This window comes from Schistocerca nitens, chromosome 1 (genome assembly GCF_023898315.1).
Source record: "Schistocerca nitens isolate TAMUIC-IGC-003100 chromosome 1, iqSchNite1.1, whole genome shotgun sequence".
In the NCBI taxonomy this organism is placed as follows: domain Eukaryota; kingdom Metazoa; phylum Arthropoda; class Insecta; order Orthoptera; family Acrididae; genus Schistocerca; species Schistocerca nitens.
In genome coordinates, this window is record NC_064614.1 from 955,618,726 (window position 1) to 955,643,351 (window position 24,626).

Below are 24,626 nucleotides of genomic sequence, written 5' to 3' on the forward strand. Positions count from 1 at the left end.
TCTACTGATACCTCTCTGATATACTGTAGTTGTACCTATTGTACAACTATCTGTATAATTGAGCATGCATGCATCCAATACACCCAGGTCTATTTCTATGAGGGGTTTGGAGACAAAGTTCCATTTATTACTTGACAAGAAAAAAAGTAATAGTACTTTTAAAACAAAAATCAGGTTTTGATACACACAGAATGTATTGATTTGGAGGTCTTTGTTTGAGAGGATTAAAGAACACACACAAAGTTCTTCAAAAAGTATTTAAATAATATTTTACTATACAAAATGAACATATGGTTATTCTTTTCAGTTGTGTGTTAATAAACAGGTTCTTTCCTACTACGAATGCAAATTGCAATAAAACCAATTACATGAGAAAGAGTGTAGATGAGAAACAATCCCAGTAAGTCCAAATCAAAATTATTTGGTCCATAACCGTACTTTTCTAGTACACCGTATCCTGTAGATATGCAGGGCAGTTTTGGATCTTCATAGCAAGCTATAGAACAAGAAAAAATTAAGTATTAATAATTGTATTAAAATGTTTTCCTTCAACTTATATGTCAAATAACTTGGATTAGAATCACATGTGAATATACTTACGAATGTGATGGATTTTTTCCCACTGTAGAATAGATACTGCCTCAGTACCATAGTAAAAATTTGATGTATAACGGATCCACGATAAGTGTGCTGGCAGATTACTGTAATCAAGAAACATAGTCTATTAACTATAATTTTTTGTACCAAACAGAAATGTGCAACAAATTGTAACACATCACCATCAGTGCTGGAAGGGAAGAAGAAAAAAAAAAAAAAAAAGAAAGCAGATATACAAGGTGATTTTTTCTACCATTTACAAACTCCAGAGATTGATCGATGAGAGGATGTGTAACACAAATGGTCCAGAAATGCATGGTTTCCATGCTAGAGACCATTTATTCAATCATACATTGTTACAGAGACTGCAGGTTAATATGCACTGTACCACGCAGCCCGTAGTTACAGTATCCATGGTTTCCTCCTAGAGGATGGTACTGTCCCTCACACCTCATGCCCTAGCACCCTCTCCTGACATAGTAATTGGTAATGAAGTATCTGATTCACTTCTATTACTGTCTCACCTTGTAGTGAATGTGATACAGCGTTGTACACAATGGTTCTGTATTTGAATCGAGAGCTTGTCGACATGGTGTTTACTTATGGAAAGGCAAATGGCAATGGGCGGTGGGCAACAAGGTTGTATCAGAGATCTGTCTCTGCAGACAATAACCACAGCATTCAATGTTTCCAATAAAGTTTTACCATTTGTCTGAGACATGACTATTTCAGAAAGCACAAAATCATGAAGTATGTGCCCAAAAAGTCCAGACATCAGACTTGGACAAAAATGTGATTAACATTGTGGAAGGTGGCTGCTGTGTCAGTACCAGGCAGTTGGCCCACCATTACAGGGTAAGCCAAATGACCATGTGGAACATTCTCCAAGACAATTGTTACTACCCTTACTACTTACAGCATCTGCAGGGCTTACTAGTAACAGACTTTCCACATCGGGAGCAGTTTTGTCACTGGTTTCTTCTCCAGGCAACCAAAATTTTGGGATATTTGTCATCCATCCTGTTTAAAGATGAGGCCACCTTTTTGTGGAATAATATCTTCAACTCCCATAACAGTCATCTGCTGGATAGTACTGAGTGAGGTGGTGCAGTGGTTAGCACATTGGACTCACATTCAGGAGGATGACGGTTCAATCCCGCATCTGGCCATCCTGATTTAGGTTTTCCATGATTTCCCTAAATAGCTTCAGGCAAATGCTGGGATGGTTCCTTCGACAGGGCATGACCGACTTCCTTCCCCATCCTTCCCTAATGCGATGAGACCGATGACCCCTCTGTTTGGTCTCTTCCACCAAATCAACTCAATCCTCAGATAGTATACAGAACCCCCATGGTGTGGTGAAAGCAAATCATTAGCATCAGTGCAGTTGGAACATGTGGGCTGGGATAATTAGCGACCATCGTTTGGGACCAGTCTTCCTTCCATATCGCCTAACAGGCTGGAACTATCAGCATTTCTTGCAGGTGACTTTGCCTCCCCTGTTGGATCTGTTGGAAGAAGTGCCACTGATGATTCAAAGGGTTATGAGGCTGCTACATGATGGTGCTGTCCAGACACATCTCAATCATGTCTTCCCTGGTCAATGATCAGCCAAGGGGGTCCAGTTGGTCCATGTGATTTATGGTCATGGGGCCATCTAAAAAGTGTCATGTTTGCAGAGCCCATGAAACACTGGAGCAGTGTACTCATGCTGCCTTTGACACTGTTCAGATGCAGCCTGGCTGATGGGAATGTGTGAGACAGAACGTGTTACGGCATGTACATGCATATGTTGAGGCACAGAAAAATCATTTTCAACACTTTGTTACAACCCCCCAAGCTCAGGGATTGTAATATTTCAGAACAGCTAAGAGGATGGTTTGGGAGAGAAGGATGACTCACACTAAAGTATACAGAGAAACACAGGCAAGTGCGTCACTGACTTTATTGCAGCAATCATACACAGCTGTCCCTGCACTGAACTCGGCGATGGTGCCATGCAGCATGCATGGGTCAGTTCCAAAGACAAATGCTGGAATCTGCAGCATCGACATCTGGTTGCCAAGCCTTGTGGACATAGCGACACTACTCAGGCCATGGCTAAGTGGTTGATGCGTGCGTTAACTGTGCCGGTGGCCCAAAACATGGCTGACTGCTCCCTCAAGCACAGCTCATAGACCCCACGAAAAGCGCTTGAGGGAAGTAGCTGACCACTGTCATTGTAGTGAGCCTTAGCATCTCTGGCCATCCATACAGGGCAGCTCGTTCAGTGCCTGTAGAAAGCTCCACACCTGGGTGACCATGAGTTCATGCCCTGGACCTGCCCCTGTGGACAGCAGTTTGCAGTCCACCAGACAATACCAACTAGAGAGTGTAGGCTGGCAGTCCTCTTGCTCCTTGTGCCAGTGTAGCTCCAACGTGTGACAAGCCACACCGCAGCAATGACATATCCATGCGGTGGAGGTTGGTGGGAGCTTCAGCGGGCCAATTGGCCACCGATATCCATCACCAAAAGGTCATCATGATTGGTCTGCAACTTAAACAGTCAACATGTAGACAAAATAGCTCTGTGCCTTCGGGCTTGCTTATTTATATGTCTTTTCCCTACGCCTCTGATGTATTTCCTCTGGAGGGGACAAGTGGCGTGCTCTTTGCTAATTACAAAGTCAGCTTTTGCCCCTACACACAGCTCACTGGGCACTTTTATAACTGCAACATATGGGTTCTTCACAGCACATCAATGCCCTGTGCTGCCCGGATAACTGCACATTTGTGTACAATGCCCCGTGGGCTGTGCATTTTAGCCTGCAAGTGGTGTCATAAAACTGCCTCGCAGAATCACTTGCAAAATATCAATGTCGCCCATGCCTGCCATCCCATGTACCAATTGGTCTCTTAACCACTGCCTTCCAACAATAGCTGTGAGAAATTTACAAGAATTCCCCAAATTCATGCCTGTATTTATTCATGGTGTAGCATACTCCTCCCTTCCAAGAAGATTCATCCCAAGTCTTTAACACCGTGCTCCCACTTAATTACCTTTAATAATTTACCCATTGAGGACAATCTCCCAGATTCTTGATAGAGGACTTCTGCTCGCATTTTACTGCTACCATGTACCCCTTATCATACCCTTATACGCTAAATAAGACCTTAAAACTAATTGTTTCCTTTATCAATGATGGACAACCATTCTAGTGGCAGTCCATAGACTGTGCTCTCTTGCTTCTTATCCAGAAATACAATACACAAAAGCCTGCTAGAAACACGCCACAACTGGTCGTTGATATGCTCACCACTAATACCTTGTGCTCTTGCTCTTCCCGGAAATGGTGTACATGCTGCCACATTTGTTCCATTGAAATTCCCCCTTGCTTGGACACTATTAATCTATCCAAGGCCTGCAAAAGTTCTGGATTAAGTGTTCATTTAAATACATTAAATTCTGGATGTTAAATGCCCTCAGAGATCCTTCTGGCCAATACAATGTATTTTGCAACTATGTTATAATGGGTGAGCCTGTAAGCATAGCATCCCTACCTACAAGTCTGCCTCCTTCGTAGCAGTACAACCATACATTTTCTGGCATGAATACAGAGCATAACCAATGAGTACCACCCTTTGGAAGATGTTCGAGCTGGCAGAAGTTCCTTCCCACAATGTGTCACATTTACTCCCACAGAAACAAATTGCCTTCAGATGTCTGCATATTAGTCCATACTTGGCCACCTGGACAGATCACAAATTACTCTATCATCCCCTCCCTTGCGTGCACAACCCACGAAAAAAACAAACAAAAAGAACAGCATGAAAAACTAAAAACTCTGCAAAAATAAGAAAAACAGCAAATATCCCTAAGGCAAAAAAAGAATATATACTCCCTGATATACTAAACCAAAATATTAATAACAATAATAATAATAATAATAACAAATTAAATTATACAACTTATTTATGCAACCATAACCATATGGCACATCACGCACCTTACGTTGCTCACCAATTCCAGGTTTCTTCCTTTACTCTTTGTAACTTCCCTCTCTTGGTTGGTTGCCAATAACTGAGGTATTTCCTCCACCATTCCTTTAAATGGTTTTATGTGACTGACATGTACAACAAACATTTTTGTGGGGAACGGTATCTTCACGTTGACTGGTGAGGTCATTTCCACAACCTGGTATGGTGCCTGGTATTTTTTTAAAAATTTCTTCATTTTTCCCCCCTTTTGACATATAGGGACTAGTGACCATTACCCAGTGCCCTAAGCAGTATTGTGGAAATTTGCCCACGTGTTTGTTTGACTGTTCCTGGCATTCTAGCACCTTCACATTTGCTTTTTGCACATTCCTCCAAACCTCCCTAATTCTTCTGGAAAACTTCCTCACTGACTCACCATCTGGTCCCAATTTAGGAATCAAAGTGTCAAAGGAAGATGGCATTTTCCTGCCATACACCACCTCAAATGACAACAAGCCCATTGCAACATGAACCTTCGAATTATAGGCACACTGTACATGTGGTAAACAGGTGTCCCTATCACCATGCTTGGAATCTACGCAGTAGCTCAACATCTTTGCAATTGTCATGTGCACATGTTCTGTTCTCCCATTGGTCTGTGAATGAATTGAACTCGTCTATAGCTTCCTAATACACAACACACGGCATACTTCTTTCATTAAGTCTGAGACAAAATTTGTACCTTGGCCCATAAGTATGGTCTCAGGCACCTGGAATATTAATATCCAGTTGTTTACTTATATCTGTGCCATAGTACTAGCCCATTGGTCTGGCATTGGTACTATTTCCAAAAACTGAAAAAAATGACTGATGACCATGAAAACATACCTATTTCCTACAAGTGTTTTATTAAATGGCCAGAGGACATCCAACCCCAACATATTAAATGGACTGGATGCCTCTGATAACCTTTGCAATGGCACTCTCTGATGCATAATGTCGGCCCTCTGCACTCATGGCTGCACAGTCCTTAACATGTTGCTCCACATCATGCTTCCTGTTCCTCCATCAAAACTGCTCTGCTACACAGCTGTCTGTTGCACATTGCCCACCATGTCCTGATGACATATGGTTGTGAGCTTGTTGCAAATCTTCCTTCTGAAAACTCTCTGTAACCACTACATGTGGCCCACACTTCATCGTTCTACACAACAAACCCTTGTCCATAATGAAATGTGGCTGTGACTTAAATGCCTGGCACTCCATATTCCTTGCCTGTGCCCACTGCCACTCTTCAGTGCTCTTCCAGAGTGTACTTAATATTGCTACCCTGTGGCTTAACAAATCTGCATTTTCATACGGTCTCCCTGGCTTATGGATCACCTCTTACTCAAATTCACTAAGCTTAAGTGCCCACTGAGTTTATCTACTAGATAGCTATTTCAAACCCAGCAACCATTTGAGTGAGATATAATCTGTCATGACCTTAAACTAACTACCATACAGATAACACCAAAAATATGTAATACTAAACATGACTGCAAACATCTCTGTCTCTTTAGCTGAGTAGTTACACTCTGTGTTGTTTAACTGACTTGAAGCACGAGCTATTGGATGTTACTAACCATCTACCATATGTGCCAAAACACAACCGACTGCCTCATTTGAAGCATCATACAGAAGGATAAACTCTTGCTTGAAATCCAGAGAAAGTGATACTGGATCTGAAAATGATATTTCTTTCAATTTCTCAAATGTTTCCTGACATCCCCTTTTTCATTAGCTTGTCCAAGGGTCTGGCTATTTTTTCAAAGTCTTTCACAAACTGTCTATAATAATTACAGAGGCCAATGAACAACTGTACTTTCTTAGTTGTTTGTGGTATCAGATAATTCAGAACTGCACATGTAAGACAAGGATCAGTCTGTATGCCACACTCACTAATCGAGTGCCCCAGATAGTTTCCATAAGTTTGTGCAAAATGGCACTTGTCCACACTTAACGTTAAATGTGACAATCATAGTCTACTAAACACATCCTCCAAATGTCTCACATGCTCTGGTAAATACTTTGAATACGCAATTATGCCATTGAGATAGACTAGAAAAGTTTTTGGCTTTAATCTTCTCAGTATCCCATCTAACAACTGTTGAAAAGTTGTCAGTGCATACTTTAGTCCAACGGGCAAGCATTTACAATGAAAATGTCCTTCTTGGATGGAAAACACTGTTTTTGGTATATCTTCAGGTGCCACCTCCAATGATGGTATCCACTCCTGAGGTCCATAGTTGTAAAGAACCAATACTACCCAGATTATCCATTGTTTCCAAGATGTTTGGAGTTGATTAAGCACCCAAAATGGTTCTTGCATTTAGATATCTGTAGTCACAGCAAAATCTGTTATTCTGTGTCCGATCCGCTGACTTTTTTTGGCATGATGACAATATTTGCACTCCAGTGACTATCACTCGCTTCTATGATCCCATCCCATAGTACATTCATGCTCATAAATTAATGCTCTGTTGGGCAATTTGTGGGTTTAAATCACCTCGGGGTATGACCACGCTGTGCATTTGACCTGCGGTCATCGCACGATGGCGCTGGCAGCAGTCCACGCACACAGAGATCTGTTGGTGCATGTCCGAGTATGGTGCAGACGTTTTCAGACATGCTGATGGTGGCTGTGTGTTGAAAATGACTCAAAGAACACATATTGATGGCATTATGAGGGATAGAATACTAGGGCGACTGGAGACTGGTCAAACACAGCAGGTCGTAGCACAGGTCCTCCGTGTGCCACAAAGTGTGATCTCAAGATTATGGCAATGTTTCCAGCAGACAGGAAATGTGTCCAGGCGCTACAGTAAGGGACTTCCACAGTGTATAACACCACAAGAAGACCGATATCTCATCATCAGTGCCCGCAGATGGCCACGGAGTACTGCAGGTAGCCTTGCTCGGGACCTTACCGCAGCCACTGGAACAGTTGTCTCCAGACACACAGTCTATAGATGACCGAACAGACATGGTTTATTTGCCCAGAGACCTGTAAAGTGCATTCCACTGACCCCTGGTCCCAGGACAGCCCGTAAAGCCTGGTGTCAAGAACAGAGTACATGGTCATTGGAACAGTGGTTCCAGGTTATGTTCACAGACGAGTCCAGGTATTGTCTGAACAGTGATTCTCACCAGGTTTTCATCTGGCATGAACCAGGAACCAGATACCAACCCTTTAATGTCCTTGAAAGGGACCTGTATGGAGGTTGTGGTTTGATGGTGTGGGGTGGGATTATGATTGGTGCACATACACCCCTGCATGTCTTTGACAGAGGAACTGTAACAGGTCAGGTGTATCGGGACATCATTTTGCACCATTATGTCCACCTTTTCAGGGGTGTAGTGGGTTCCACCTTCCTCCTGATGGATGATAACATACAGCCCCACCAAGCTGCCATTGTGGAGGAGTACCTAGAAACAGAAGATATCAGGCAAATGGAGTGGTCTGCCTGTTCTCCAGACCTAAACCCCATTGAGCACATCTGGAATGCTCTCAGTCAATGTATTGCTGCACATCTTCAAACCCCTAGGACACTTCAGGAGCTCCGACAGGCACTGGTGCAAGAATGGGAGGCTATAGCCCAGCAGCCGCTCGACCACCTGATCCAGAGTATGCCAACCCATTGTGCAGTCTGTGTACGTGTGCATGGTGATCATATCCCATACTGATGTTGGGGTACATGTGAGGAAACAGAGGCGTTTTGTAGCATGTGTGTTTTGGGACGGTTTCCTCAACTTATCATCAATACCGTGGGCTTACAGATCCGTGTCGTGTGTGTTCCCTATGTGCCCATGTTATTAGCTCCAGTTTTGTGTAGTGCCACATTGTGTAGCACTACATTCTGCAATTATCCTTAATTTATGAGCATGAATGTAGTTGATCAATAAATTCTTCTAACAATGATTGCAGCTGCTTCGCTGTACAGTATGGCTTCCTATAAATTGGTGTACTATCCTCTGTCATTATGAGATGTTGCATCAGCGGGATTGCTGTTCTCCATAGCCATTTGATAACTGTCCTTCAAATGATCTACTTTCCCTCATGACACTTCCTTATCAAAAGTTTGCTTGTGCCTTTCCTCTAAGCTTGACCTATCAAAAGCTCTGCTCTTCCAAGACTTCCAGAGTGGCTATTTTCACCCTTTGACAGGGCCACTTTCGCTCTGCCAAAGTTATCCACACTAACCTCAATCATCTGTTCCCCCAAAATGTCACTCACATGTGCTAAACTCTTGTGGATAAAACAATGTGAACTATCCAACTCTTCATTGCTTAAGAGCAGTGCAAACACATACTATGTTTCCCTCAGCAAAATGTTATCCTCTGAATCCCACACTATCTTTCCCGTACCTGGTGGTACTTTATCCTGCTAATCAATTTTTTTTCAAATGTATGCAGGATAGTTTGTCTCACTTCCATGATAGGTGAATCATGCATCATTGTCTCAGTTGCAACTGTTTCCCCCAATTGAAACAAAGTCTCACTGAGTTCCACTGTGTGCTGCCAAATATCAATCTTAGCGTGATGTTTGTCAAAAAAGTCTGACCTGAGAATCACTGAATAATTTTCACCTATGCATGACAACACATCCATGTGTTTGCTGAACTTAGTTTTCCTGACTGAAAGCTCCAGTACTGCTATACTCAATGATTCCATCCTATTATCACCTTTCCCACATAACCTATATCATGGTGGCCCCAGTCTCCTCTTTCGCATGAGGTCCAGAATGATAACAGACACATTCACACCTGTGTCCACCACAAATCTTTGTTTTCTGCCACCAGCTAAGACCACCAAGCTACATTCCGTCTGTGCACTAACTTGTCCCATGTTATGGTCAATCGGGACTGCCTTCCTACAGTTGAAGCAATCCCGTTTACGTTTAATGGCTGCTTTCCTTGCCGGTGCTTTCCACCCTTCCTACCTCTACACTCAAATCCCTGGTGGCCCACTATGCCACACACATAGCACTCTGGTTGCTTACACTTATTCCTTACACACCCTCCCAACCACATCCATAACACTTGCATCCACAAGCAAACACGCGATGGTCTACTCTCTGCTTTGTGGTCATATCCACCTCCTCTATAAGTGTTGCGATCCTAAGAACTGACTCCAAGTCCTCTGGATTCTCCATCCATACCCTTGTGACATTACAACATGTGCAAAAAAAAAAAAATCCTGCAACATGATATGCAACATATGCTTTGACATCCACTGTCAAACACATATTAGCACCATATAGGGTTACTTCATCTGCCCACCCATGTGCTTCCACAGCATCCATAATTCCTCTAATGAAAATTGTTGTGTCCTCTGTTGCCTTGCCCAAGAAACGATTAATCAGCGCAACCACTGCCGGGTCATATGGAATAGAAGGCACTCTCAATCTGGACTTACATTCCTGAGCTCTGATTGCATCTAATCATGACTCTCCTTACGAGCCTCTAACTCATGATTAAGTTTGAAATTTCTCCCCTTCATGCTTTCAAACTGCTCTGTTAACAACTGCACCTGCCGAGTTAAAGTAGCCGCTGCATCTGAAATAGTATCATGTGTTTCCACCTTTTTGCGTACTCTAGTTCCACCTTCAAGCAAGTTATATTTTTAAAACAAGAGAAAAGACAAACTCCCATTCATCTCTACATACACACAAAAGAAATGAAAACACAAATTAATTCCTTTGGCAAATCATCGCCCATCTACACTCAGTACAACTGCTAGACAGATGATCAGTATGCCTACATACAGAATAAGTAGCTGCTACTGCATTAGTACATGGCAACTCGTGCCTAGACAAATTGAAAAAGGGACACTTCACTGGCACTAAATTATCATGTCTACCATCACCTCTAAACAAAGGTAAGTCCACAGTTCCTGTAGCTTCACAAAAGTAAATCTAGCTCACACAACTAACTCTGACAATGAGAGCAAACATAAAAAACAATGTAAGTAAAACTTAGACTCACTGCACCACATTTTGCTGAGCTGGTACCTATGTCAAATGCCACTGCATCATTCACCACTCACCAAAACCAACTCTCTCACCAAAACTTAGTGTTGGATGCAGACAGACACTTTCTGATGCAACGTATTGTGTTGGAAAGCAAAACTATCATATCCTGAACCCAATTTTTTATAACCCCCCAAGCTCAGGGACTGCAATATGTTAGAACGACCAAGATGTATGGTTTGGGAGAGAGGAGTGACTCACGCCGAAATGTGCAGAGAAACACATGCAAGTGTCTCACTGAACTTCATTACACTGAAGGTACAGAGCTGGCCCTGCACTAAACTTGGCAATCACATCAAGAACCATGCATGGGTCAGCGCCAACATGAACTGCTGTAATCTGCAGCATCAATATCCAGTCTTCCAGCCTTGCGGGCATAGCGATCCTACTTGCGCCATGGCTGCATGTGTTGACTGTGCCCATGGCCCGGAACATGGCTGACTGCTCCCTCAAGAGTGACTCGAGGACCCCATGTAGAGAGCTGAAGGGAAGCAGTTGACTTCCATCATTATAGTGATGCTTAGCAGCTCTGTCCATCTGCCCAGGCCACATTGTTCAGTGCTTGTAGATGGCTCTGCACCAGGAGGCCACTAGTTTGTGCCCTGGACCCACCCTTGCAGACAGAAGCTTGCAGTCCACTGGACAATGCCATCCAGAGAGTGGAGACTAGCAGCCCTCAGTGTAGCTACAAGGAGCACAAGCCCTGCCACAGTAATGACACATCCGTGCAGCAGAGGTTGAAGGTAGCTTCAGCGGGCCAGTTGGCCACCGATATCCATCACCAAAAGGTCATCATGGTTGGCCTGCAACTTAAACAATTGTCATTCTCTCAATTTCTAGACACAGACAATATGACAACACAACTGCCTGCTTTGTGCCTCCAAACTCACTTATTTATTCGCCTTTTCCCTATGCCTGTGACATAGTTCCCCTGGAGGGGACAAGTGGAATGCTCTTTGCTAATTACAATGTCAGCTTTCCTCAGCCCACTTTGGCCCCTACACACAGGTTACTGTGCATTGTTGTAACTGCAACAAATGGGTTCTTTATAGCATGTTGGTGCCCTGTGCTACCCTGATTACTGCACATTTTTATACAGTGCCTGCTGTGCCATGTCTTCTAGCCCGCAAGTGGTGCTATAAACCTGCTTCGCAGAATCGTTTGCAAAATATCAACATCACACGCACCAGCCATCCAATGTGCCAACTGGTTCTTTAACCACTACCTCCCACCCATAGCTGCATGAAATTTACAAGAATTCCCCCCTGTACTTACTCGTGGCACAGTACAGAACTGTAACGGTGGCTGTATGGTTCAGTACATATTAGACCGCAATATCTGTTACAATGTAAGACTGAACAAATGGTCTCCAGCATGGGAACCATGGATTTCTGGACATAAGTTCATTAGATTATTATTATTTTTTATCCTCTCGTCAATGAATCCCTTGAGTTTGTGCACAGGGGAAAAAATCAGCCTGTATAAGTGCACCCATTTATTTTTGTTTCCTTGTATCCAAACTGTTTTCCATAAACTGACAAAAACACTGCAAAAATAATTATAGAACAGAATGTTAGTTGATGAAATATATTCTTCTTCCTCATGTCTAATTACCTTAAATAACACATTTTCAAATTACATGACAGCAAGAGTTGCTGAACTGACATCAACACTTCAAAGAGAAATTACTTAACTTACCCAAGATGAAGATAAATTCCTGAGAATGTTAGAGTCAGAAAATCTATAGGAACTGAGACAAGTGATGCTGTAGAAACAGATTCAAATGCTGCTGACATCACACATCCTGTAAAAATATACATTAGTTAAAAATCTCTAAATGTACTATATATCATTACTATGTAGTAATCACACCTACCAAGAGCTGTTGCTGATATGGCACTCAGAATAACTGGTACACAGAATAAAAGAAATCCTCTCAGCCCTCCTTGTAATCCAACAATCCAAAATATAAGTGTTGTGTACATAAATGGCTCTATTATTGTACGTGGAAGCTGGAAATTAATGTACAAACATGAATTCATTATACTTCACAGACAAATCAACTAAACATTTAGTTTCCTTTCAGTATTCACATATACACTTGCATGCATGCACACATACAGGCATATGCGTGTCCCCCCACCACACACACACACACACACACACACACACACACACACACACGGAGAGGGAGAGAGAGAGAGAGAGAGAGAGAGAGAAAGTTTAAAAGCTTCTTAAGTGTACAACACAAGTTGTTAATTTATAGAGCAAAAATCACAGGTTCGTTATTAGCAAGCTAATTACTTTACAAGGATTACATTACATTACATGTGTGACTCAGTTAAGAATTCAAAACAAACTAAAATGATTACCAGTATAAGCATTTTTGATATATAATATGGTCCAGGTTTGTACAATCCACTGCTTATTTCACGGAGCAAAATTGGTATTTCACTTGGAAATGTATGAAAAACACCATACGAAAAAGTGAATATAGTTTCTGTAATGATCAAGTACATTAGACCTTGAACATTCTGGATTCCTCTTTGATCAAGTTTAATGCCCACATATGGCAAAGCAAGCAGCAGAGCAATCATCTGTAAAAAAAGACATATAACTATAACATGTTTCTGAACAGTGTGTTCAAATATTTTCAAACAATTTGAATATAACATCATACTGCAACCTGGTGACTGGGACTGAAGTGTTACTTTAGTCAGACAAGCAATGGTAAAAGATTTTTGAACATTGTAGAATATACACATTAGAATTAGAACACAGTTCCCTCAAATTCAAATGCACTGTCTGCAACACTGCCAACTAATATCTAACAGATGGCAACATCATTCAGAAATTGCTGAATAAATTATTACAATATCTTCAAGAAAATATCTGTTACAATAATCTTTTTTTGCATTATGTCAATCCCTTTTCATAATCACTTTTGTCACTCTTTTACATCATTGATACTGAGGACTGTGCTCTTGTTCCCACTTTAGACAGACATCTAAACCACTGTAGAAGTTACGTGTGAATCACACTTATAATGCCAAATCTTGATGTTATGTTCTTTTCTCTTTTAATTCTGAAAATGTTATTCATTTGTTGACTCATTCATCCAGTTCTGACATGGCAATCTGGAACTGTACCATCTGTTAAATGACTTCAACTCCTGTGAATAACTAATTTTTCCCCCTTTGCTCATTTCTCAAAACTTTCCTCATATAGATTCATTATTCAACGTGAAGTTTTGATATGATTATTCTATTGCTGCCCATAATTTTATTGGGAAATTAGTTAGTTAGAAATTACACCTAATTCTTCAATTCTAGTACATGACATAATAAGAAAAACATTGTTAGCTAATACATATTTCTAGGGAGCATGGCACTACTAGTTATAAAGACTGGTAGTTCAACTTTTAACCTATACCCATTTCCATGAAACTAATTACTTTACAAAATTATTTATATTCAATTCCTGAAGTATTTATATTATCTATGGAGATTTTTCCTCAAAGCTCATTAGATTCTGAACTTTGAGATTGTACTTTGCTGCTCTATTTCTTTATCTTTCTTTTAATTTTTCTTTTTTTTTTAAATCAGGTGACATCTTTCACTAATTAATTAAGCCACTAATTATCAATTTGAATAATTTATCTTTAGGTAGAATAATTCTAAAAATGCCAATCATATTTGGGTAGTCCCAATGTGGATGTATAAAGTGATTCCATAAACTTTTCTAAATTCCTAGATTTCTACATTTTTCATAAACCAAAATTTTATCAATAATTATAGTCCATTCTGAGAAGCATAATTTAACCTAGCTATTTTCAAATGGTTGTGGACTTTCTTCGTATTCTTTGTTCATATGCCAGTCCCTAGTTACAGTAGTTGGATGTCACTCAAAGTCTACAGTATGTGCACAGTCTCAGTTGAGCAAACAAGCATGTAACACCTATGTCCTTAGTTACAGTAGTTGGCTGTCACTCAAAGTCTACAGTATGTGCACAGTCTCAGTTGAGCAAACAAGCATGTAACACCTATGTCAAGCATGCTTATGGTATTTATTCATGCAACAGTTATTCACAAGTTATTCATGAAAATTTGTCTGTCAGTAGCTACAATAACACCATAATGGCAATGTTTAAAAACTAAAGTGATTTCTGTAACTCAACTTGACAAATATTTTGACTGAAAAGTGTTGTGGTTGGTAGGCGGCTTACACTGTTTCTGTGACTTAAACAAGTTGTTGTTGAGTGTTGCAACTTTCATGAATGACTGAACTAAGTGAACTACTGCAGTGTAATTTCATCTGCTGGATTATTACAAGACAGTAGGCAAACTGCGATAATTAGTGTAAAAATGAGCTATGTTCTGTGCCACTCTTAATTTTTTTAGTGACTTGTAATTGCCACTGATTATTGGACAATGTTGTATTAACTTGTGCTTCAATGACTTTAGAATTTATGTCAATAATACTGCCCTGGACTCTTGGTGGTTTTTGATTGCTGACCTGATTGTGAGTACTAGTAATTTCGCAAAGAAGAGAAAACTGGTCATCATTCTAACAATATGACTTTGACGCTAATAAACGGGTAAAAAATGCAACCTAAATTGTGGTGTTGGATATATTTTCTTTTTAGCAAACAGCATCAAATACTGAATAAGATTTTGATCTTCAATATCCCAGACTGACATGTTACCGAAGAGACAATGTAGACTACATATCATTATGTTGGGAGATTACAAGTCATACTTCATAAATCCCAAAACAATAGAGAGATTTCAGAGATGTGTTAGAAATTAAGTTGTATGTCACAGACAGGAGCTTTCTGATTAATTCAGCCATGTTCTGGAGCTATCTCAGTTAAATTCAAACAATTGAGAGACTGTGGTCATGTGTTTGTGAGTTGTGTTTGCCCGTGTACACATGTGTGTGTGTGTGTGTGTGTGTGTGTGTGTGTGCGTGCGTGCTTTGTCTATTTTTGATAAAGATCTTGTTGGCTGAAAGCTCACTTTCTCACAGTCTTCTTTTTGAGGCTATCTGCAACACACCATCTCCACTATATGGTGAAACACACTACATGCAGTTCAGAACTTGTAAGGGGTGTCCCAAGAGTATATGTCTAACATACGATGACAAGAAGATAGAAGAAGTGGACAGTGTTAAATTCTTGGGATTACAGCTTGATAATAAATTCAACTGGGAGGAGCACACCACAGAACTGCTGAAGCATCTTAACAAATCTCTGTTTGCAATGCGAATTTTGTCAGACATAGGGGATATAAAAATGAAAAAGATGGCATACTATGCTTACTTTCATTCCATAATGTCATATGGGATTATTTTTTGGGGTAATTCGTCAAGCCAAGCTAAAGTTTTCCGGGCACAAAAACGTGCAGTGAGAGTTATATGTGGTGTGAACTCAAGAACATCCCGCAGAAGCCTGTTTAGGGAACTAGGGATACTAACTACTGCTTCCCAATATATTTATTCCTTAATGAAATTTGTCATTAAAATATATCACTTTTTCAAACCAATAGCTCAATTCATGGAATCAATACTAGAAATAAGAATAATCTTCACAAGGATTTAAAGTCCCTTAGTCTTGTACAAAAAGGTGTGCATTATTCAGGAACACACATTTTCAATAACTTGCCAGCAGCCATAAAAAGCTTAACAACCAATGAAATTCAGTTTAAGAGAAGCCTAAAGGATTTATTGCTGGCCAACTCCTTCTACTCCATTGATGAATTTCTTAGTAAAACCAACTGATTTGTATATAAGTACAACGTAACTTCTGCACAATTTCAGTGCAGTAATGTGTTCATTGAAAATTTGTGTGTGTGTGTGTGTGTGTGTGTGTGTGTGTGTGTGTGTTAGTATAATCTAACTTCTGCACCATTTCAGTGCAGTAATGTGTTCATTGTAAATAAGTATTACAGTAGTTGTATTACCTTATAAATAAATAAAAAACTTTTTTATTTTAAATTCAGTGCATTAGTATTTGTAAAATGACCCTTAGTGTTCATTAAAAAATGACGATCATTCCACTTGGGACCTGTGGAATGGTACATTAGCTTATTTGTTTTAGTTGTAAATATTTGTCATGTATTGTTGTTTTTCTGACATGTTCCACATCCTGGAAGACCTCCTCACTACGGATCAATTGGAATGAAAGTAAATCTAATCTAATCTAAGTAGCAACTATTCTTTTCATAATACACCTACCTCAGTTAGTCATCCATCTGGAAGCCTAGGAATTTTCATGCGGGGTTTCAGTACTGTGTGTTAATTAAATCTCTACTTCTGGCACGTGTATGACCTACTCATTTGTCTGGAACTGCATAAGACAATTTTCTGAGAGATTAAGTATGTCAACTACAGGAGGGAGCTAAGTACCTGACCTTGCAGGGAGACCATATTTAATGCTACCAGTTGTTTATTTATGATTCTATCAACATAAGGGAGCTGCCTTTCAGGCCTCATTGTTTTAGTCTGCCTAGTACAATTTATTATCTACATCATCAAACACACTTACAAGGTCAAAAAATTGTCAATAAGATAATTTTTCTTGTTTAGTTCTGCTGGAACTATGTTCGTGAGGTTAAATTGTGCTTTCTCTACACAGTATCCTTTATGGAAGCCAAACTGAGCAACGGTTAAAAGATTATTATCAGAAAAGTGGTTCAATATTCAGTTGCAGGATACCTTCTCAGTATGTTTGAGAACACAGAAAGGAGAGGGATGGGTCTGTAACGAAAGGTCATTTGTTTGTCTTCAGTTTCTTCACATATGTTTCAGCTTAATTTTGTAAAAATCTACTTGTGAAACTATGCAGTTATTTTTCATCCTTTTCCTACATTTACAAAGTAACCAAAAGGCATCATCTAATATTGCTGCTTTGCTTGTAAAGTGGCTTGAAAAATGTTTATTAACAAAAGTATGATCATATATGATATCAAACCAAATTTGTGAGTAGACTGAGGATGGAAGTATATCACATGTTATCTTGGATAGAGAGTCACTGATAGAAGAAGAAGTAACTTCAGATGTGCCCCAAGGAAATTTAATGGGAACCTTGCTGTACATGTTATAATTAGTGACCTATCAAACAATATTAATGGTAAGTAAAACATTTCTACATATGATGTAGTTATCCATAAGGAAGTATTGTTGAAAAAAAAGGCTTTACAAATATTAAATCAGATCTTAACAAGATTTCAAAGTGGTGCAAAGATTAACAGCTTGCCTTAAATGTTCACAAATGTGAAATTATGCACTTCACAGAATGCAGACTAGTAGTATCTTATGCCTGCAACATCATTCTGTAACAACTGCAATCACTCAACTATTACAATTATGTGAGTGCAACAATCTGTAGGGATATAAATTGGAAGACCAACTAGGTTTGGCTGTAGATAAAGCAGGCAGCGGACTTCAATGAATTGGCAGGACACTAGGAACATACTGTCATACTACATAGGAGATTGCCTACAAAATACCTGTGTGCCACATCTTAGAATATTTCTTGAGTGTTCAGGGTGCATACTAAATAGGACTAAGAGGGAATACTCAATGTATTTGAAGAGTGGCAGCATGAATTGGTACAAGTTTGTTTTGGCTGATACGAGAGCATCACCGAAATGCAGAAAATCTTGAATTAGCAAACCCTTGAGGGTAGGTAACAATTTTTCTGCAAAAGTTTCAAGAATCAGTATTAAGTTAAGAATCTACAAACTCATTCTTTAGCCCCCTACATATCACTCCCACAGACACCACAAAGACCACATTCACACAGAAGGGTGCTCTTTTACCCCACTGTAGTTAATATTAGACTGCCTATGTATTCTTTGTCAATTGGAAACTCCCACAGGTAAATATGACTATCACATTTAGGATTCAGAGGACTTCGTGAGTCACTTGAAGGTGGTTAGACTACAACCACCAGATCTTCTGGTTAGCTTTGGTACTGTGTACGTATTTACAAAAGTGCCTCCACATGATTTTTAGAACTTAATAGAGGCAAGTCTGAGGAAGACATTGTGGCACTTCTTTAATTAAAGTATTCCTTATTTAATATCCAGTAGTTTGAATACCTGGATGATATCTCCATGATGTCTCTCATGGTGTCCACCTGTTTTATGGAGGGTTTTTGGGAGAAAGCACTATCAGCACCTCTCATATCTTCCTCCTTTGGCAGTATGTTGATGATACACTGTGGTCTGATGGAGCATAAACACTACCTATGTTTCTCCAGCTACTAAACTCACTCCACTTGAATGTTCAGTTCACGATGGAAGTGGAAAAGAATGGCTACTAACCATTTCTAGATGTTACAGTCAGAATAAAGGCCAATGGAATCCTGAGACATAATATCTACCACAAACCTACTCATATCTAGTTATATCTGGAGGCTAAACACTGTCATGACCCTGAACAATTCAGCACTATCTTACATTACCTGATACATAGAGGTGATATGCAACATCTAAGTACAGCGTTAAAACATGTTGGTTATTCTGAAAAAGAGGTATGTAGCACTCTTCAGTCAAAGTGAGTTCACTCTAGGGATGTAAATCAAGATGTAAAGGCACTGCCTGAAATGGCATTGTCTTCTTATTTTGGAGGTGTGTCTTCAAGAATCAAAAGGATTCACAAACATACTCTTATGAGAACAAGTGTATTTTACATCCACTGCCAAAATTGAGGAATCTGTTATGTATGGTCAGAGACAATTTTGAACTTGAAAATTTGGCATATATGAGATTCTATCCCAGTATGAGAAGTCTTACACTGGGGCAGATGTATTGCACTGTGTAATTCTGGCACTGTGACCTAGTGTGCCCTGCATTATTAGTTCTGTTCGATGATGCCCAGCTAATTTTGTTCATCTCTCTTGATGATGCCACTTTGGCTTTATTGTATTAAGACAATGTAAGGCTTTGAATATTTTTTACAGATCTGAAGATAGTCACTATGAACTGAAGTTGGTAGTCTAATGACAATTTCCTGTGTTCATCAACTTTAATTAAAGAAAGAGATACTGTACTCCCTAAATGACTGTCTCCATTTGTGACTATTTTGCAGCTTATAAAGAACTTTTTGTGACATGTAATAGTTTCTGATTATAGCCACCACTGTGAAAAAGACAATAGAAGTTGATGTTACCTGCATATTCAAATTGGTTTGTGCATGTATATTGAAAGGAGATATTAATATTTTGCACAAAGACAAGGTTGCTACAGAGCATCATTATTTTTAGAAATGCTGTTGTCATTACATCACACATTAAATGTAAGAAAAGATAATTACCATGTATAAGCCTATTCTTATGGAAACATCAGTCGAATGGCGGATCAGGTCAATAAAAGTTCTTCTTGTCAACCAATAAACTTGTGTTAAATGGTGTGGCTTACGCCTGTAAAGGAGTAAAAGATTCCAAGTTAGGATACAAGTGAAAAGTGAGTATTCTGCAGTTTTTAACAATCTGTTCATACTTACAGTGACATGTAGTTGCCAAATTCATGGTCTTGCTGGAAAAACAATATTGTGCAATTAATGCATCTCTCATGCTGCTATTGTTTATTTAAACAATAGTTCTCTAAAAATAAAGACCCTTAAATATAATTAGGCCTATTATTCTTCTAATAAATTATTTTTATGAGTATTCACTTAGTAATACACTTTGTAAATGGCAAGTGATATAAAACAAACCTCATGATAAAATTTAAGACCACCATTTGTGTATGAGACAGTTTTGTTTTCAAATAATTCTTGATTCGGTAACAAATATTTCTGGTTTTGATAGCTAGAAGCTATTTGATCTGCTATATACTTGCTGTAGTGAGATTTTTCAAATTCATCACAAAGCCATTCTATTTTTCTTGAACATTCAGCTTCTTTGCCAGGAACTATTGCCAACTGAGAGACGTAAAATTCTGCCTTGTTAAATGTAGTTGGACACACGAGACCTAAACTGTAAACAGGAAATAATTAACATCAGACCTTACATCATATACTATCTGGTATGAATCTTTTAAACTTAATAACAATTATAAGCACTTTCATAAAAGGTATCACTGTAATGGCCATATGCATCAATGGAAAAAAGGAAAAGAAACAACCAAATCAGAGAAGGTGAGGTACTGGCAGAATTAAAGCTGTGAGAAGAGGTCATGAGTTGTGCTTGGATAGCTCAGATGGTAGAATACTTGCCTGCAAAAGACAAAAATCCTGAGTTTGAGTCTTGGTCTGTCACACAGTTTTAATCTGCCAGAAGTTTCAGCCAAAACATACTTCATAAGTAATGTATACTAAACAATTAAAGATCACTTAGAAGACTCACAGTAGGAGTTAATAATGAAAGGGGTCGATTACAACACCCTGTCACACTACAATACATGGTCACAGTGTAATGCTGTCACAAGGAAATGTGCCACCAAGATCTGTAGTGAATGATAGTAATGCCATTCTGAGCACAATATCTTACTCACTGGGGTATGAGAGTGGAGGGAGGGGGGGGGCAGGGGGGGGGGCATGGATACCCCCGGAGTCACCTGTGTGTGCTGTGGGGCTGTGCAAAACATTGTTTTATATGTATTATGAGTTATCTGATGCGAATTGTGTATGCTCAGAGGAATATTTTGCAAAAGGGACAAACTTAATGAAACAGTGCAGTTGTTAAGATATTGACCTCATATTCAAGAGGATGTTGTTTACTATGTTGATCCATCCTCATTTAGGTTTCCCATGGCTTTCCTAAATCATTTCAAGCAAATGTCAATGTGGTTTCTTCAGCAAAGCCACAACTGACCACCTGTCCTATCCAAATAAAACTTACTTACATATTTTGTGTCTACTGTAATATAACCAGCTCAATGATAAATTTGAAATCTTCTGATACCAGTGGGTATTGATAGTTTTGTTTATGTAAAAATAAATTCATATAAGTCCACAATTATAAAAGTTAATTATTTCATTCTTAAATATTTATGTATGTTCTATGTACTTTAACCATGTTGTATTACTTTACATAAAATTATATAACTTCATATTTGTTAATTTTGCTGAATATGTATCAGCAATTTTCTCTGGCAAAGATATAAACTCTTTGTTTTAAATGGAATCTTTTTTCTTCTTTTTTGTGGTGGACTTGGTGGGGATGGGTTGTAAAAGGAAGTTGAGTCATTTGTGACACTACAGAAAGCAGATGTATTGGTTGTATTTGTAAAATTGTGTCATCACAATATGTGAAATGTTGCACAATACAAATGCTTCAAAGATCACATACTTTATTTCATTCGGTATACTGAGAATTACCCAACTTCCACAATATTTTCACCAATTAAGTTTCTCCTTACTAAAAGATGACCAGCAGGTTTTATCATGCCTCTAAAGAAGATGATGAAGCCATCATCAAGATAAACATGTAAGTAAAATTTCACCTTTTCATGTGTGGATGTGTTCTTCTATGCAACTCACTTTAAATTAATGACTATTGTTTGGTCTGAAGAAAAATTATTGAACACACAGCACTGAAGAAGCACGTCACAGTGTCTACATTAGAGCTATTTATTTTTATTGTATTACAATTAAAAGTCTTATATCATTGTGAGATTAAATAAAAGTCACCTTTTAAAATGCTTTGCTGCCTCTCCGACATCACCATGGAAAGCAACACGGCCACCAGCCAGCAAAAGGACTTCATTAAATAAATCAAAGAGCCCAGATGCAGGCTGGTGTATTGTACAAATGACAGCTTTGCCCATCTCAGCAAACTGCCGCAGTTTTTCCACCACAACTCCAGCACTATAGCTGTCTAACCCAGTTGTTGGCTCATCACAGAACAGAAGGAGTGGGTCTGTCAGCAGCTGCAAACAATTTTTCCTCATATTGTATAATAAAGCTAACCTGTACATCTAGCACAGTAACTGACAATGACAACTAAGATTTACTCTTATTATAAAAGGAAGCTTTTGAAAAAAAGCAATATTGTAGGACTATAGAAAACAATAAACATTGTTAACAAGCCTGCATCACACAATGTATATTAGCTGTTTTTCTTCAATATGAGTTAGTACTGTCACATAATTGATAAGTATATAGTAGTAGATTAAAGCTTCTGAATTGTGGTATTACAAGAGTAGTTGAATTTCTGAAAGTGGTATATTTTCTGCTGATTTGGTGGACCTTGATTTTTAGCCAACTTATGTGTAAATAAAAGTGGCAAATGCTTTTGATAAATCAGACGACAATATATTCTTAATTACAGATTGCTATAAATACATGAATTCACCTGTGCGACAATGTATATTTTTAATTGTTCCAGATAATATGAGGGTCCTCCCTCATAATTGTATCTACATAAGTGGATGAACAAATAAGCATTTCCTATAGCTATTTAAGTTCTCTTTCTCCTTAAATGGGTCAAAGCAGATGGAAACTGCTGTTATACAATATGTATTTTTGTATAATATGAGAAAAATTGAGGAAAGATAATGTATTTTAATTTTCTTAGTAGAAAGGTTGCCTGCATAACTGTTTTTTTGACTAGGCAGTATAAGTACGTAGAAAATTTCTGGCAGGATTTAAATAATTTAGGAGTAAAGGAGACCACTTGCTGAATAGCAGAAGTGTTGAGTCAGTGATAGGCACACACAAAAGAGAAAGAAAACTACCTGGCTCTGGGAATAATTCCTTTGTCTAGCTAGAAAACAAGCACAAACACATACAAAAACACACACACACAGATACATTTATGCCCATTCATCATGATGATAATGTTTGGTTTTTGGGATGGTCATCCATGTGGTCAACAGTGCCCATACAAAGTCCCAATTTTTACACAGTCTAATTTTTTTCACAGTCCAAGCTAGCCACTGTGATGAATGATGATGATGATGATGATGATGATGATGAAATGATGAGGACAACACAAACACCCACTCCCCAGGCAGAGAAAATCCCCAACCCTGTCAGGAATTGAACCCGGGACCCCTTGATCCAGAGGCAGCAATGCTAGCCACTACACCACTAGCTGCAGACCCCCTACATCATGCTGGCTGGACACACAATCAAGTTGCTAGAAGGACCAAGTGTAGCCTATTTGCTCATTTTTAAAAATAATATCAACAATCACTGCACATGTGAATCAACACTAAACTCACAATGGCTGCTTCCTGCTATAGCACACAATACTGTTACTTACAAGGGAAACTCACCATCACACTTGCCTCAGATTTAGTGGTAAGAGGGCCCAGTGGACATCCCATCAGAAATTGAATATAGATCAAGGATGAAAACAAGAAGAAGGTGCACTGAACAGTGAAAAATAAAAATAAAATAGAAACAGTCAATTGTCCAACACAACAAGTGCAACACTGAGCTCAGAAAATGAGCAACAGCATTGTGGTTAAGTGGTCACAGTGTTGGCTGCGCGGTTCTAGGCGCTTCAGTCTGGAACCGCGCGACCGCTACAGTCGCAGGTTCGAATCCTGCCTCGGGCATAGATGTGTGTGATGTCCTTAGGTTAGTTAGGTTTAAGTAGTTCTAAGTTCTAGGGGACTGATGACCTCAGACGTTAAGTCCCATAGTGCTCAGAGCCATTTTGTTCGATTAACATGCAGGCAAGCCATGTTCAAATTCCCAAGTGCCTTTGTTTTATTATTATTATTTCACTGTTCGCTGTATTCAAATTTGTGTCTGTGTAGTGGTGTAAAGTCCATTTGCAACAGCGAGGTGTAAGGAAGGGACCTATAATGAAAATTGATTCTGCACAACTACTCTAGTAGCACCTGAAAGGAAGTGAGGTGTTCATATGGATGTGAATATGTTCACTCCCAAGGAAATGTTGAAAACATAATAGTTTGTCACATAAGCTGCAACAAATGAATGCAACAGTTTCACAATCAAACACTTTCTCTGTGTTCTGTCAAAATGTATTTTTTTAATGGTTTTGAAATTGTGTTTCATTTTGGTAACATTTTTTTAACAGTTT

At 39.1% G+C, this 24,626-nt stretch overlaps 1 protein-coding gene across 2 annotated transcripts in view; it reads right to left on the reverse strand.

Moving 5' to 3' along the window:
- Positions 1-243: 243 nt before the first annotated feature.
- Positions 244-24,626, reverse strand: part of LOC126194729 (protein scarlet-like) — a 319,991-nt gene continuing 295,608 nt past the window's right edge. For both annotated transcript variants that reach the window (XM_049932994.1, XM_049932985.1), the window contains exons 8-16: positions 22,262-22,500; positions 20,345-20,606; positions 20,132-20,163; positions 19,943-20,048; positions 12,997-13,221; positions 12,501-12,636; positions 12,323-12,428; positions 601-701; positions 244-496 (exon numbers count right to left, since the gene is read on the reverse strand). In XM_049932994.1, coding sequence (XP_049788951.1) covers positions 315-496; positions 601-701; positions 12,323-12,428; positions 12,501-12,636; positions 12,997-13,221; positions 19,943-20,048; positions 20,132-20,163; positions 20,345-20,606; positions 22,262-22,500 — 1,389 coding nt within the window. In that variant the 3' untranslated portion in view covers positions 244-314. The remainder of the gene's footprint in view (positions 497-600; positions 702-12,322; positions 12,429-12,500; positions 12,637-12,996; positions 13,222-19,942; positions 20,049-20,131; positions 20,164-20,344; positions 20,607-22,261; positions 22,501-24,626) is intronic.